Source organism: Falco cherrug, chromosome 8, assembly GCF_023634085.1.
Source record: "Falco cherrug isolate bFalChe1 chromosome 8, bFalChe1.pri, whole genome shotgun sequence".
NCBI classification, from domain to species: domain Eukaryota; kingdom Metazoa; phylum Chordata; class Aves; order Falconiformes; family Falconidae; genus Falco; species Falco cherrug.
In genome coordinates this window covers 60,326,874-60,341,635 of record NC_073704.1, presented here as the reverse complement: position 1 = coordinate 60,341,635, position 14,762 = coordinate 60,326,874, and the positions used below count along the sequence as shown (strand labels likewise).

The following is a 14,762-nucleotide window of genomic DNA, read 5'->3' as shown; positions in this document are numbered from 1 at the left end:
AAAAAGGGAGGTGTTTGCTCTACGGAGGGCTTCAGAGAGGGGAAAACCTGGAGGAAACCGCTCCCTGTGTGAGTGAGTGGGGATTTGTCATGATGGCACGGGAAACACGGTCCTGCCCAGGCATCCCCCTGCCACGGGCCAGCCCCGGGCTGCGTGGCACAGCACGGCATGGCACAGCACGGGGCTGCCTCCCAGGGATGTGCCACCCTGCTTGGGTCCGCGCTAGCATCGCTTCTCTTAATGCACCCAGCTGAATATCATCGCATCCCTGTTTTAACATACCTCCGGCACCGTTTCATTATCACCGCTTTATCATCCCAAGCGCAATGTGCACGGCTGGGGCTCCAATTTAATTTTACTTCTCTTTTAATGTGTTTCATGAATATACGGGGAGTTGGAAGCGTCAGGACACTGGTTTGGCTGTATCAGCCGCGGGAATCTGCCTCCTTGTTCACAATAGAGAATGGAAGATTATTTCAGACAGGAGCTGCCCCGATGTGAGCGCTGGCTCCTTACGGCGCTGACCCCAGCTTCATCTATTTTCTAGCTGTACAAAGGACTAATAGAGCTTTAACCTACCTGCTTTTCTAAACTTTATGTCTGAAGCATTCAGTGGTGCATGACCAAGGTGGAAATAAAAGAGCTTAACCAAAAATAGCACTCGGTTTTCAGAATGGGCAAAAAAAATGTAAATCCCAGAGCCAAGCTCAAATGGCAGGGATGCTATTTCTCTCTATCACGCTGAGGTAAATACGCTGACCAGCAACACCCATCGGCAACCTTGGTCTCTGTATCAGTGTGCACTGGGTCCCTGGGGAGGGGTTCTGAGCCTTGAGATGAACCCCCCAGGCACTGCGAAATCCTGCAGAAGCCAAGTAGGAACCAAAGCAGCAATGGGAGCAGGGCTGGGTTTCCCCACAGGCACCAGGTGCCTCCAGCCAGACCTGCCAGTGCTTAGGACCAGCAGCACCCAGCTTGCCCCACGGTTAATGCATATTAACGCTGCTGACTGCACCAAGGGGGGATTTAAGCAAGGGGGGCTGGCAGGGAGGTGAACCAGGCAGGATTTAGGAAACCTGTGTGCCAAGCCTCTCGCCTTGAGCCAGTCTCATCATCTCGTTACACTTTGGTTCCACCACGTGTGAATTGGGAGCGATGCCTGAGCAGCCGCCCTCCCGCTCACGCAGGCAGCAGAAGCCCGTTGCAATGCAGAGTCCCTGAATACCGTCTCCGTTATTTCCCAACAGCTGTGGGCAGACAAGATTTCCTGTCCCTGGAAGAACATTTTGCAAAAATACTGCTCCTTGTTGTTCCAAGCACAGCCAGAATAACCAGAGAGCCACAATACAATTTTATTTTTCTTTTTTTTTTTAATACAGCTTAAAAAACCCAAGATAGGCCAGCCAACCTGAGCAATGAGCATCAGATCACTGGAGGTTGTCCTGGCAGGCGGGATGGCTGGGCGGCTGTTATCCTGGCTGCCACTTGAGCTGCTCGGGTGGGGGGGACTTTGCAAGCCTGTCCCATCCATCCGCACCCACCAGCCACCTGAGCGCCGGTGGTGTCCCAGCCCGCCTCTGCCACCAGGAACCGTGCTGGGATGGGCTGGGATGGGTGTGCGGTGCGAGGACGTCCCACAGGGGGGAGCTTTGTCACCAGCCTGTGGGGGACACTGCCCCGGGACATCACCCCAGGACATCACCCCGGCATCCCCCCCCCCCCCCCAGCTACTGCACCCTCTGCTCCTGCTACGCTGCACCGTTGTGTTTGATCCCGGCACTGTTGGTTCTGCTCCGTTTCCACCATCTCTGAATTTACGGATGCAAAACGTCCTGTTTTCATCCTCAGTGGGGCTGGGCAAAGCTCCCTCCAAAACTGCCTCTCAGTGTTTTCAGAGCTGATCTGGGATTTAGAGAGTGAATATGATCAAGGAAATCTGTTTTCAAAGGGTGTCATTGGGAAAAATTCATCCCACAGAGGGTCCTAACAGGTCTCCATGCCTGGAGGATGCTGACAAGCTGGATCTATGAGTCAGATCCCCACCTTACAGATTCGCACCATGTCAACTTTAAACCAAACAGTAAAGGCCTAAAACTGGTTTAGTGAAGCCAGAGACCTTGCCACAAGTTGTCACCTTACTCTGAACTCAGGTAGTACTGGAGATGTCCCCTTCCACATCAGAGATTAATAAATGCATAGCATTACCTTCATCCGCAGGCTGATTAAAGCCTATATACGAACATGACATCAATGCTCCACTTAATTTCTCAATTAAGAAATGGAAAAATGCGGCTCGAGACCTGTGAAAAGACAGGCGAGGCAAGACGAGCTTCCCTGGAGGGGAGGAAGGCAAAGTGCCGCAGCCGCAGCGGGCAGCACGGGGGGAGCGAGCCCCCGCACAGTGCGGGTTCCCCACCGCCTTCATGGGGCAAAGCAGGTGTCGAAGCAAGTTTTCTCCTCACTTTGCTTCTCCCACCAAGACTCAAAGAACTTTTAAGGTTGCTCTCCAGTGCAGGATCCCCCAGAGGAAGCCTCAGCTTTCTACACTCAGAATTGCCTCTGTCCAAAAAAAAAAAATATTAAGAAAATATTTGTAGCTTAAATCACCATTTTCTTCTGGGAGTCTCAAAACCTCCCTCACTCGGTTTGCAGACACAGCCAGCACTGGGTACACACGTATCCTCCAGCTCAGAAATGAAGAACTTTGGCCCTAATCTGTCCCCCATGACACGAAGGGGATGGGGGAGAGGAGGAGTGACCGAACCACAGCCGTGAAGGGATAGTGCCAGGAACCACACCGGGGAAGGCTGGGGAGCACCACATGAGCCAGGTTGTAATCAGTTAATTTAACTTGAGTTTGGCCGGGAATGATTAAGAAGGAGGTGATAATTTTCCTCCATATCAAGTGCCCCATCTCTTCCTGGACAGGCTTTTATCTGCTGAGGTGACGCATTGCCAGGACAAAGATGCGTTCCCCTCATGCCGATGCCCAGGCAGTAACTACTCGCTGCACTAACACCGCTTTGCATGACACTTCCTCTAAAGAAGGAGAGAAAAACAAAACACTTGTCCCTACTTTATAATGCTGCTGTGTGAACAGCCCCGTAGGCTTTGAAGGACACACCTGAAGGAGGCAGGTGAGGTGAGGCAGATCGGGTCATGGAGATGCCTCTCTGGGGCTGACCGGGCAGCTGAGTCCTCTCGGAGCCACTGGGATCTGAAGGTCGATCTGCACATGGGTGTTTCACTCTGACCCGCTTGTTGTGGAAGCTCAAGATGTGGCAGGACCAAGTACGGACATGTCATTGCCCAAAAGTAGCTTTGCATCATTTTTGGATGCTGTGGAGACAGAGGCACGGAGCAATCACTGGGATTTCGGAAACCCAGCCAGGATGGACGAACAGCCCACGACAGCCCCACAACAGCCCCACAACAGCCCTTTTCCAGGGGTGGATGCTTAGCAAGGAGAAGTTTTGCTCCACTGGAAGGGCCGGGAGCATATGGGGCAGGAGACAGGACACCCCCCCCAGCACAGAGGGGATGCCGCTGCCTGTGGCTCGGCCGAGGGATGTGCCAGAGCTTGTATTGAGACGTTTGACTCTGCAGGCTGGTCTGCTCATTGCCCCCACGCTGGGAGGGCAGGGGAGCTGCCTTCGGGAGCCTGGAAGCGGGTGAGGACAGGGAGACAGAGGCTTAGGAGGGGAGTGGGGAAGTCACTGGAGTGCGAAGATAGCGGGAAAATCCAACTTTAGAGCACGCAATGCAAAACCAGGGGGAAGGAAGAGGAAGAAATGCCCTTTATCTTCTTGCAAGTGAAACAGCCCTGCTCTTCCCGTGAGCGATGTCCAGGCTTGGCTCCCAGGCCGAGGCTGCTGCCTCCAACGCTCACGCCAGCTTCTTCTCCAGCAGGCGCGCAGCTCGCCCCCGCCTCCGGCGCAGCGGTGCCTGCAGCCTCCCGCAGACAATTTGGCCAGGGGCTGCAGCCCCCCGGCTCGCCCCTCACCAACAAGCAGCCCTCCCGGCCAGAGGAACCGCTGGGCTCCATGGCCCGGGGCCAGGGGCCGGCTGCAGCACGGCAGGGCTGGCAGTGCCGCGTGGGAGCCCACAGGTCAGCAAGCAGCGATGCCCAGAGGATGGGCAGTGCTGCTGGCAGGGCGACCCCCGCGCCGCTGCCCCCGAGGATGGAGGAGCAGTGGGTCAGGCTGGAAGGACCCCGACCCGTCCCTCAGCCTGTCCCCCCACCATGGCACAGCCGCGCTCAACCAGCTCAGCACGTTAAATCTACCCCTTCAGCCTTTCACTGGTGGAAAAATGACGGTTTCCTCCCTCATCTGCTCCATCAGCTCGTGTCTCGCCTAAACCCAACACAGGCCCAAGAGCTCTGCAACGCGCTGGGGCCATTTCAACAACTCCCATCGGGACATTACGCTCTTCCAGAACCACCCTGACAGCCCTTGTTGGGATGCATCCATGTCCCCAGCCAGTCTGTGGCTGGAAAAATCAGAATTTGGTTCCAAACGCAAGATTTTTCCCAAACTGTGCAGCCTGGAGCTTCCTGTGGTCCTGGTTTTGGGCATCCGGAGGTCCCGTATTCTAGTCCAGGATGTGTTCCCTTCGGGAGCAGAGCCTCTTACCTTGGACTTGCTGGATCCTGGCCCCTCCAACGAAGTTCACTGCTCGCCCCCTCACACTGCACGTGGGCTGTGTCGGGAGCCAGGATTAAAAGTAAGGCAGAAAAGCTGGTTGCATCGGTGCAGCTGAGGGGGAACGGAGTGCTGTGGGGGGCAGGAGACAGGAACTCCCTGGCATCATTTTCTCTCTAGGGAAGCACACCCTGAGCTGGCACTGGTGGATGTTTTAACTTTGTTTTCAGTGAACGTCAGGCCGCTTCTATGTGCCAAAAGAGGAGTGAAGAGGACTAAGCCCGTGGGATAGGTGTGGCGTAAAACCTGATTTCAGTTTCACCTCCATCCTCAATTACCATTCATTAATCCAAACATATTCATTATACAGGCAAAACCCCCACCAGTGTTGCTGGGTCCAGGGCTCAGGTCCTGCTGGTGTTTGCTCCCACCGGGAACCGCAGCAGCCCACGAGGACCATGCGGCAGGCGGAGCAACAGGGACATATTTTCCCCAATTCAAGAAAATCGGGAAGACTAAAAAAAAAAAAATCCTACCAATTCCTACTTACAGCTGAGCGTGGAGGAGGATTGCCCCATGGCTGCAGTCCTCCATGATGGAGTATTTTGAAGCCAAGGGACACGTCCCCCTTCGCTGAGCAGCTGGCCGCGCGCAGATCAAGGACACGGCATCACCTGCGGGGAGCTCGGGCGGCTTCCCAGGGCGAGCGGTGCGGGAGAGCACCATAAAACACCCTCCACCTCGCCAGTGAGGGGGTGGCTTTCTAATTACCCAGGTGGATTTCTATTGTAATGAAGCCAGAGTGCAGGATTTGACGCTAGGGGTCTGAATGTGTCGCCTGCCGAGGGCAATTTAGCAAGTGGTCTGTGCTTTATGTTCCTGTTGTCCACAGCCACGGGCTTGCTGCCCCGACAAGCTCTGACCCCATCCCTGCAGGACCTGCCGCCGGGCGGTGTGTGGCACTTATATAAACTGATTTATCCTATGTCTGCCTTCCCTTCAATCCATATTCTAATGTGAAGAGGGTTTTTTGGGTGCATGGGGCTGTATCTACTCTTACTGCCTCTTGACTTGGAGCAGATCCCAAAATATTTTAGGATTTCGATCATCTCATGAAAAGCACTGGCTGTTTGGTCACGTAGCAAGAAAATAAGACACAAAGCATCAACATTTTATCAGTGAAGCCAAGGGGCTCTGGCTGACATTCAGGACACGGCTTTCCCAACAGCCTGCCCCGCACCAGAGCATGGAGACAGCGCAGGCTCCGGCGGTGCCACCGCGCCTCGAGGTCCGAGGCTGCCGGAACGACTGACACTCCATTTTCTGCATAACCAGGTAAATTCAACAGAATTTTCCTTTCAGATGTTTTGGGGTTTTTTTCCCCTATCCAAAACCGAACCAAAGGCAAGTTTCTAGGCGGTAGGTAAACCAAAGAGAAACTCCTTCGGCATCGTTTCACAGATGGGACCTACGGCTCAGGTGACCCAGGCTGGGACCAGCAGGATTTTCTCATGGGTGATGGGGGAGCACCCAGCCCTGCAGCCCTCCGGAGCCCGGCTGGGCTTCGCCCACACATGCCCAGCAATGCCCAGAGCAAAGCACCGAAATCAACCTCCAAACAGCTACACCCAGTCCAGCTCTGCCACTGATCTACCCTGAGAGCTCAATACCACCCGTCTCCGTGCCTCAGTTTACCCAACTGCAAACAGACAGCTACATTTAATCCCTTTTACTGCAAGGATGTTACATGAAGCGCTCTATAAGTGCAAGATTTATTAACACAGCGAGACCAAAGCCTGCTTTTGCCTAAGGTGGGGAAGTCCAGGAGCAGTACCACTGGGATCGTTGCAGTCCCATCAACCTGCTGGGTTGGGTGACCCCACAGAAGCTCTGGCTCTCGCTCACCAGGACCGAGCTGTAAATGCAGATAAAAACTGCAGCAGCACGGGAAGGCTTGTCCCAGCACGCTGGTTTGTTTGCTGACAACTAGCGTAAGTGACAACGTTAAAAGTGACTTTTAAGATCCCTGTGACTTTAATTGGAAAGGACATTTTTAATAGCCCAGGCAAATAGCTGTGTGATCCTGCCAACTGCAGCGCCTGCTCGCAGCAGAGCTTCACGCCCAGAGACGCTGTTATTCTTCTGGCGTGTGATAGGAATATCATGTGTGAACTGACATAGCAGACACGCCAACATTTTTTTTAGCTGTACGAGCTCTCTCTCAGACAAGAAAAAAAAAAAAAAAACCAACTAAAAACCATCGATATGCCCCCAGGGACAGCCAGACACAAACCCCAAAATTACCTGAGCATATAGAAAATGCACAGCAGATTTCCAAACCATATGCATGAGCTTTAATCAATGAACTTCACTGACACATGGGAAAGACTTTATTCCCAGTAATTGTTCTTTGACAGCTCTAACAAGTAGGATCTGTTCGGGATGGTAACGATTAAAATGCTGACTCACAGAGGGTTTTGCCATGCTGGCGGGGCCACACCAACTTTGTGCTCACTTGGAAGGTATTTTGCATCCCTGCTTTTCAACCGATCTGCAATTTTAATCCTCTGGCTGCAAACAGTTGTTTGTGGCTTTGCCCAACTGACTCCAGGTTTCCCTTTGGCAGGGTCTGGAAGGAGAGGGCTCTCCTCTCGCTCGCTGGTGTGTGCAGCAGGACAGGGAGAGCCCCTGTGCTCTCTGCAGGCAGGAGCAGCAAGGAGCTCCTCTGCCTGCTCCCGGCCAGGAGGGAGAGCAGTGACAGTCCCCAGGTCCTGGGACCCGCACCTCAGCTGTCCAGCGCGGCGAGGTGGGAAACCACAGGGCAGGCTGCTGGCATCGCAGTGCTCTCATGCATCTCATGGCAAGACAGCAAAGCCCTTCACAAATGTGTCTCAAGTGCAACCTCCTGCCGGACCGCAGTGCCGCTGGCTCAGCCGGGTGCAAAGATGGGGTTTATCACCCTGTGCCCCTTTTCCTGGCGGCGCAGACCCCCAGGTGCCGCGTGCAGTGCAGCCCCATGCTCCTGAACCTCACGTTGGCAGCCCCTTCGTGAGCGCCCTTGCAGCAGCGGCAATTAACAGCAGGAGACAGCTGTACCCAGGGGTCAGCCGGAGCACCGAGAGGAGGAGGAGGAGGAGGAAGGCAGCACCTCTGCCCTGCCACGGAGCCAGCAGATGCTGAAACACCGGGCAGCTGCTGCACCTCTGCACCACAGAGCAATGCCTGGCAGAGCCGGGGGACTGCTCGGCACTGCTGGCACGGCACAGCACGGCACTGCTTTCAGGCTAAGCACCCACTGCGCCCCGCTCAGCGGGCAGGACCCCTGCCCAGGGTGAGCCAGCCCCTGGCTGGGACCATCCAGCCACAGGAAAACAGACCGTGAGGTTTCCACAAACACCACCTCGCTGTTGCTCCATCTGCAGCACTAAGGCTCCTTACAGCCCCTAATGACACTGGCCGTAACTATTAAGAGGCTTTTTTTGGTTTCCTCTGATAAGGATTTTCCTTTCCTGAGCAGAGGTGATGGCTCAGCAGCGGTGGAGGCCCCTCGCTCTGCTCAGGGGGTATGGGCAGCGCTTCTGCCTGCAGAGCCAGCGAGCAGCCGTGCTTTTGCTGCAGCAGCCTTCACCATAGGGAAATTGCTAACCCCAGAAAACCGTTCCCCTAATTACAGCGTTGGAGCATGCAGCAAACCACATAAATGATTCACACAGTGTTCCCAAGCTGCAGCCGCGTAAATTAGAGAAATTTCCAAACACTCCCGAACTGTGCACGCTGTTATCAGGATGGAAATGCAGAAACTTTCATCGTAAAAAGGCAAGAAGGGGAAAAAGTCCCACCATTAAATGCATCTCTTCAAATCAAGAAGGCCTGGGAGGTCTATCCCCTATAGATCTTTACAGAACACTTGTTAAAACTCCTCAGGGAGTTCTCGTAGGAGGGAGCGGGCAGATAGCAAGGGAACTATAGAAATGCATCAGCTTGTTATTTCGAAGGGACGCAGGGACTGAGCCTCCGCTGGCAAGCAGAGAATGAAAAGGAGGAGGCAAGCGGACTTGGGGCCAAGAGAAAGGGATGGCCAGTGGTGGAGAAGAGAGTTAAAAGTGTCCCATTGTTAGGGAAGTTTGTTCTCCTTCAGACCATCCCGCTCCCAGGGACACCGCGCCGCCTTTTGAAGTGCAACCTTAGGCGGTTCCTTGCCACCCATTGGAGCGGGAGCTTTTTTATCACATTAAGTCATTGGGTAGCAAATGAATGGGGGGTTTTGACTATTCACAACTTCACCTTATAAATATCAGGGTTGTAGGTTCCTGCAGCTTCCCTCCATCCCGACAGCTCACCTTGGGAAGGAGCAGAGGGAGGCGGCCCTGCTCACTCGGGGACCTGCAGTGTGGAGAGCTACGGATCAGCAAAAGGATCCAACCCAGCTCCTTGTGACAGCCATGAAGAGAAGCACCTTCCTCATCCTCTCCATCACGGGGGTCTACAGTGCCGTTCTCCACGCAGCAGCATGGTAGGGTCCAACTCAGTGGAAAGGGCATCTTTTAGGGATGCTCTTCAACCTGTGATAAACTCTGCAATTCATTTTCTTTTCTCCATTTCAGGTCTGTGAATAACTTTCTGATGACAGGACCTAAGGTAATTAACACGCAGACTGTCAGGAATTTAAGTAGAGCAATTTTGTTTTGCGAATGGGAAATAGTATTTTTCCAAGGAACCAGACTTGCCAGAGCATATCGGCTCCAAGTCCTGCTGAGTTATGAGGGGAAAGGACTCGCAGCCCTTTTATGTTTGTTTTCACTGATAAATGGTAAAACGCTGTGGGTTTCAACCCCGCTGTTTCTGTGCCAGGCTTACCTGACATACTCCAGCAGCGTGGCGGCCGGGGCGCACAGCGGGATGGAGGAGTGCAAGTTCCAGTTCGGATGGGAGCGCTGGAACTGCCCCGAGAGCGCCCTGCAGCTCTCCACCCACAACCGGCTCCGCAGCGGTGAGTGTGCCTTTACCTGCCAGCACCAGCATCCCCGTCCCATCCCGGGATGCCGTCGGGTACGAGCCGGGATGCACTCCGGAGAGAGCTGGTGCTGCTAATTGAACTGATTGATGGAGAAGAGCTTTAGTGTCCTAAAAATCAGGGCTGGTTTTCCTCTATCTGTATTAATTGGTGTAATAAATAGCACTAACGTTTTTCTAGGAATGGCAGGCTCTCTCTGGATCTCTATCCATGCTGGGTCCTGCCCACGGTGCTGCTCCCTGGGCTTGCTCCTGTCCCTTTGTGTGCGGCATCCCAGGGAGCGTGATGCCAGAGGCACCTGAGCTCGCAGCTGGGAGAAGCACAGGAGAGACCGAGGGTGAAACCAGGGATGTGCACAAAGAAACTGTCTTCCTAAGAAAGTTGTGGGTCTATTTCAAATCTGCTTCAACAAGCAGAAATCTTTTTTTTCCCCGAGAGCAGCATCTCTATTTGAATCTGTTAGGAAAGGCAAAAAAGAAACTACCTTAGAAGCGTGGGTGCAGGCAGCTGTTAGCGCAGGTTCAACAACCGACCGACTGAAATGAGATCAGTGACGATTATCCCCAGCAGGCAAGATCAAAGCAGGAACATACCCCTAGAGCAGGAAAGGACAGAGAGGAGCTGAGCACCAGGTGAGGGGAGTGGTAACTGGCCTTGGCCAGAGCAGGGCTGGGACATCGCCTTAGGATCCTACTCCTAAGAAACTCCATCCCGTGCATGGGCACATGCATAATATTATGTCAAATTGCTGAAACCTTTGACACTGAAGCCTGAAAAGACTCCAGTTATGCACATTTAATTTCTGTAGCACCTTACCTTTTGCACAAACTGGTGGGGTCTTTTGCTTTCTCACACCTTTGCAGAGTAGATCTTCATTCCCAATAAATCAGGACCGATGTCTATGTTTGCATGTGACAGCTTTTTTTCCCCTCTCCCCAGCTACCCGGGAAACATCCTTTGTCCACGCCATCAGCTCGGCCGGCGTCATGTACACCCTCACCAGGAACTGCAGCATGGGGGACTTCGAGAGCTGCGGCTGCGACGACTCCAGGAACGGCCGCGTCGGTGAGCTGCCATCTCTAGATGGGCTGACATCGCCTCCCCATCCCCACACGCAGCCCCCTGGATCTCAGGGCAGAATTTGGCCCGATGGGGCAGTTCTGCGCCTAGCGTGCATCTGTCTTGCAGGTGGCCGAGGCTGGGTCTGGGGAGGATGCAGCGACAACGTGGAGTTTGGGGAAAGGATTTCCAAGCTCTTTGTGGATGCTTTGGAAACAGGACATGACACCCGTGCGCTGATTAACCTGCACAACAACGAAGTTGGGAGACTCGTAAGTAATAATAATAATAATAATAATAATAATAATAATAATAATAATAGCGTCTGTTGAAAACAAAAATCTGAGAGTCCGGTGGGCTGTTGAGGTCCCCATCTCCAGCCCTCGGTGACAATCTCAGCCCTGGAATATTTGCATGGGGGACAAAATACAGCCAGAATTTGGCCCTAAAGCTGATGACAAGGAACGGCACTAAGAGTTGTTCCCACTTCCAGCTGCTGCAGCTGCGTGTAATGCACTTGACTGCTAGCACGCACCACTTACTCAGAAACGCATGGGGTTTATACTCACCTAGTGCTTGGCTGCTCTGTAAAACAAAGCAAGAACCACATTATTTTCTTGCGATATGCATTTCCAAGCCATTTGGCCAGGGAAGCCAGGTGTGAGCTGGCCAGGCTCACAAGCCAGCTGCCAGACTCACCCCCCACTCCCCGCCTGGGCTGGCGGAGGCACTCAGCATCTCGCCAAACCTCCTCTGTAAAAACACCCCGACACTTAACATACCTATCTCATAGGGTGTGTCAGGGCTTAATCTCACATAGATACCAGCGATTTGGGACCTTATAAATACCAGAGGGAGATAGGTAGATAATATCTGTGAAGTGCTTGGCCTGGAGGAGATGCAGAGAGGTTGGGTATGATTATTCCGAAACAGCTTCACACATTTTGAATGAAACCTCTGAGAGGGATGATGGGTTGATGCTGCAACAAGGGAGGTGAGCAGAATGAGAAGGGCATGACCTGACAGGGATGCTTTTTTCCTGGCCTGGAGAAAGAGCTCCTGAGAGGGTTAGAGACAATAGTTTGTGCCCACTCATTATCTCTGTCCTTTAAAATTAGTGAAAAGGGACAGATGTTTTCCAGGAACTGAAATAAGAGCATCAGCTCCTGTCTTGAAAGGACCTGAGGTCAAGCAGAGCACAAGCTACTTCTGACCCATTGCCCTCCAAATTAGGGGTGCCATAGAGCCTGATTTTGAGATTTAAAAGATGATGCTCTGCTGCTCCTAATTTCACCACATTTTCCACCCAGGCTGTGAAAGCCACGATGAAGCGAGCCTGCAAGTGCCACGGGGTGTCGGGCAGCTGCAGCATCCAGACCTGCTGGCTTCAGCTTGCCGAGTTTCGTGAGATCGGGAACTACCTGAAGATAAAATACGACCAAGCCCACAAGCTGGAGATGGACAAGAGACGGATGAGAGCTGGCAACAGCGCTGACAGCCGCGGGGTCACAGCAGAGACCTTCAACCACGTCCACGCCACGGAGCTCGTCTTCCTGGAGGACTCTCCCGACTACTGCACGAGGAACGCCAGCCTGGGCCACCACGGCACCGAGGGCCGCGAGTGCCTGCAGACCGGCAAGAACCTCTCGCAGTGGGAGAAGAGGAGCTGCCGGCGGCTGTGCACCGAGTGCGGCCTCCGAGTAGAGGAGAGGAGGACGGAGGTGGTGGCCAGCTGCAACTGCAAGTTCCACTGGTGCTGCACGGTGCGGTGCGAGCAGTGCCGGCAGCTGGTGGCCAAGCACTTCTGCTCCCGCCGCGACACCGCAGCTCCCAACCACATCAAGCAGAGGAACAAGGGCCATAAGAGATAGAGAGCAGCCGTGGTGCCCGAGGAGGACGCTTTGGTGGCCCCACGCTCGGCAGCTGCCAGCGGAGCTGGGCAGGAGCATCCCTGGGGAGCGGGACAGTGCGCAGGGATGCTGTGAGGTTAGGGAGCACGAGGTGCGGGCGCTGAGGGACCACCGTCCTTCTTGCTTCCATGGGTTTTCCTCAATACTTACCAGTAGCTTCTTTCTGGGTGGGAGTCACTTTATCTATGTATCGGGCAGAGAATTTCACTTTTTAGGTGGGCTCAGCCCCGCGTGCCACCGCCAGTGGGTCACCAAGGCCAGCGGTGGGGCTCAGCCCCAGGCCGGCAAGGTGGGGACGGGCACCATGGGCGAAAGCGGGTCCTGGGGGGCAGCTCCATCCCGGCAGCCCCAGCCCAGGCATTCATGCACAGCAGCCGCTTGGCATCGTTTCTAATGGAAAATTAATGCACTTTCTGATGTGAGAGGAGGTTTTGCACTGTCCTGGTGTGTACCACGATGACTGCAGCCTTTTGAGGGCTTTGATAAGTTTACAGCCAGTGTTTACAGATTTCATTTCCCCATCTCCCCCTTTTTAAATTTTGTATTTTGGTACCAGAGCCCCTGCCCCCAGTAGACAGTAGCTTCACATATTTGTACTGGATGAAATTAAGCAGTTTGCAATTCTTATACTTTTTTCTTTTTTTCAAATTAGCAGATAAAGAATTCTGAATTCTTTATGCCTAATGATTTTTTTTAATAAGTTGTATTATTGCTTAGCACAATCTGTTTTCTTTATGTATTTTGAAGGTATCCCTAAAGAGTTAGATTTTTGGACTGTATTTTGCAATAAACACCAGAATTAAAAGGATTGGCTTTTTCCTTTCTGTCTTCCTAGCAGACTTTAGGTGCAAAAATATCCCCTTCTTTGTAAAACCCAGCATTTCCAAGATTTCTCATCATTAACCCAAAAGCCACTGAAGCCAGCGAGGTTGTTCTCGTAGACTTCAATAGAAGTTGGCTCCAGCCTTCAGCCCCCGGAGGGTTCCCTTTAATACCTATCACCGTAATATCTAACCGTTCTCAAGTGCTGAGTATGCAGGCACTGCCTGGCTAAAGCCGATTCTGAAGCTCCCAATGCCTCTTTAATTTGCTCAGACCCGACATCCCCCAGACAATGCGAGGCTGCCCCGCTTTGATGTGGAAAGCATCAGCACTCACTGCAAAATTCTCAGAGGCACGAGAGAAGCCCTTTGAACTGGGGACAGGAGAGAAAACTTGGGGAGAGTTGTGAATGTGTCTGCTGGTTCCCTGCTGCTCCGGGTGCAAATAGACCCACACCACGGCGGGGAGGGCAGGAGGGGACATGCACTGGCTGCTGCCATCCTGGCCGGGTCCTGCTCTTCTCCTGGCCTCCACAGGGCTGTACTTCAGCTCGGATTGCTCCTTCGAGCCACAGCGCTGCTCCCGAGGGAGTCAGGGTGTGCCACTGCCCGTGCCCGTGGTGCCAGGGCAAAGGATGCTCTACCAGGTTTGCTTTCCAGCCAGGGGAAGAGGAGGAGAGACAAGTAAAAATAGAAAAAACCCAAACCAAAAAACTACAGCTCTGCCAGCATATTGCGCCCACACTACAAATGCTTTGATGCTATTTTATCCGGGTATCCCTATGGCTCCTAGTGCAAACACAGCCTCGACACACGCTCGAGCCAAATCAGGAAGCTCAAGGTGTAAAACACACAAGTCAGGAAGCACAGCTGACTTTGATGCATTTATTTTTGCAAAGCGCAGTTTCGTTAAAGCTCAAAGGGCTATGTCAGTGGGCCGTCAGCTTGGGGGCCTTTTTTGCTGCCGTGGGAGCAGCTACTACCAAAATTTCCATAACTAATAGCCCACACCACCAAAGCAAAAAACCCCATGATTTTTGCACAGTGTTGCCACAACAGCACTTGCAACCCACCAAAATTTAGGCTGAACTAGAAACAATAAACACAGACAAAACCCCTTGCCTGCATCTTGTGCAGTGGCCGGCTTGTCTGCACTAAAAAACCCAGGCTCTACTTTTGTGCTGCCTGCTGTCCTTGCCCAGTCTGCTGCTGCCCCCAGCAGCATCAGCCCCATGCCTGGGCTGCCTTTGGAGCTGCCAAGATCCCACAGAGCCACAAAGCGAGGACACACAGAGCACAGGACAGTTGCTACTGA

The 14,762-nt window shown here is 53.3% G+C and overlaps 1 protein-coding gene and 1 long non-coding RNA gene across 2 annotated transcripts; one reads left to right on the top strand and one right to left on the bottom strand.

Moving 5' to 3' along the window:
- Positions 1 to 1,404: 1,404 nt before the first annotated feature.
- LOC106631282 (uncharacterized) lies at positions 1,405 to 10,588 on the bottom strand. The gene is made up of 3 exons (XR_008733725.1): positions 10,474 to 10,588; positions 8,984 to 10,252; positions 1,405 to 3,339 (listed from the first exon to the last, which is right to left on the bottom strand). It is a non-coding gene; the product is annotated as an uncharacterized LOC106631282 (long non-coding RNA).
- On the top strand, positions 9,086 to 12,665 carry WNT8A (Wnt family member 8A). The gene is made up of 6 exons (XM_005440636.4): positions 9,086 to 9,156; positions 9,248 to 9,281; positions 9,495 to 9,633; positions 10,597 to 10,722; positions 10,846 to 10,988; positions 12,027 to 12,665. Exons 1-6 carry the CDS (start codon positions 9,086 to 9,088, stop codon positions 12,585 to 12,587), a joined length of 1,074 nt encoding a protein of 357 aa, XP_005440693.3. The 3' UTR covers positions 12,588 to 12,665.
- Positions 12,666 to 14,762: the final 2,097 nt, after the last annotated feature.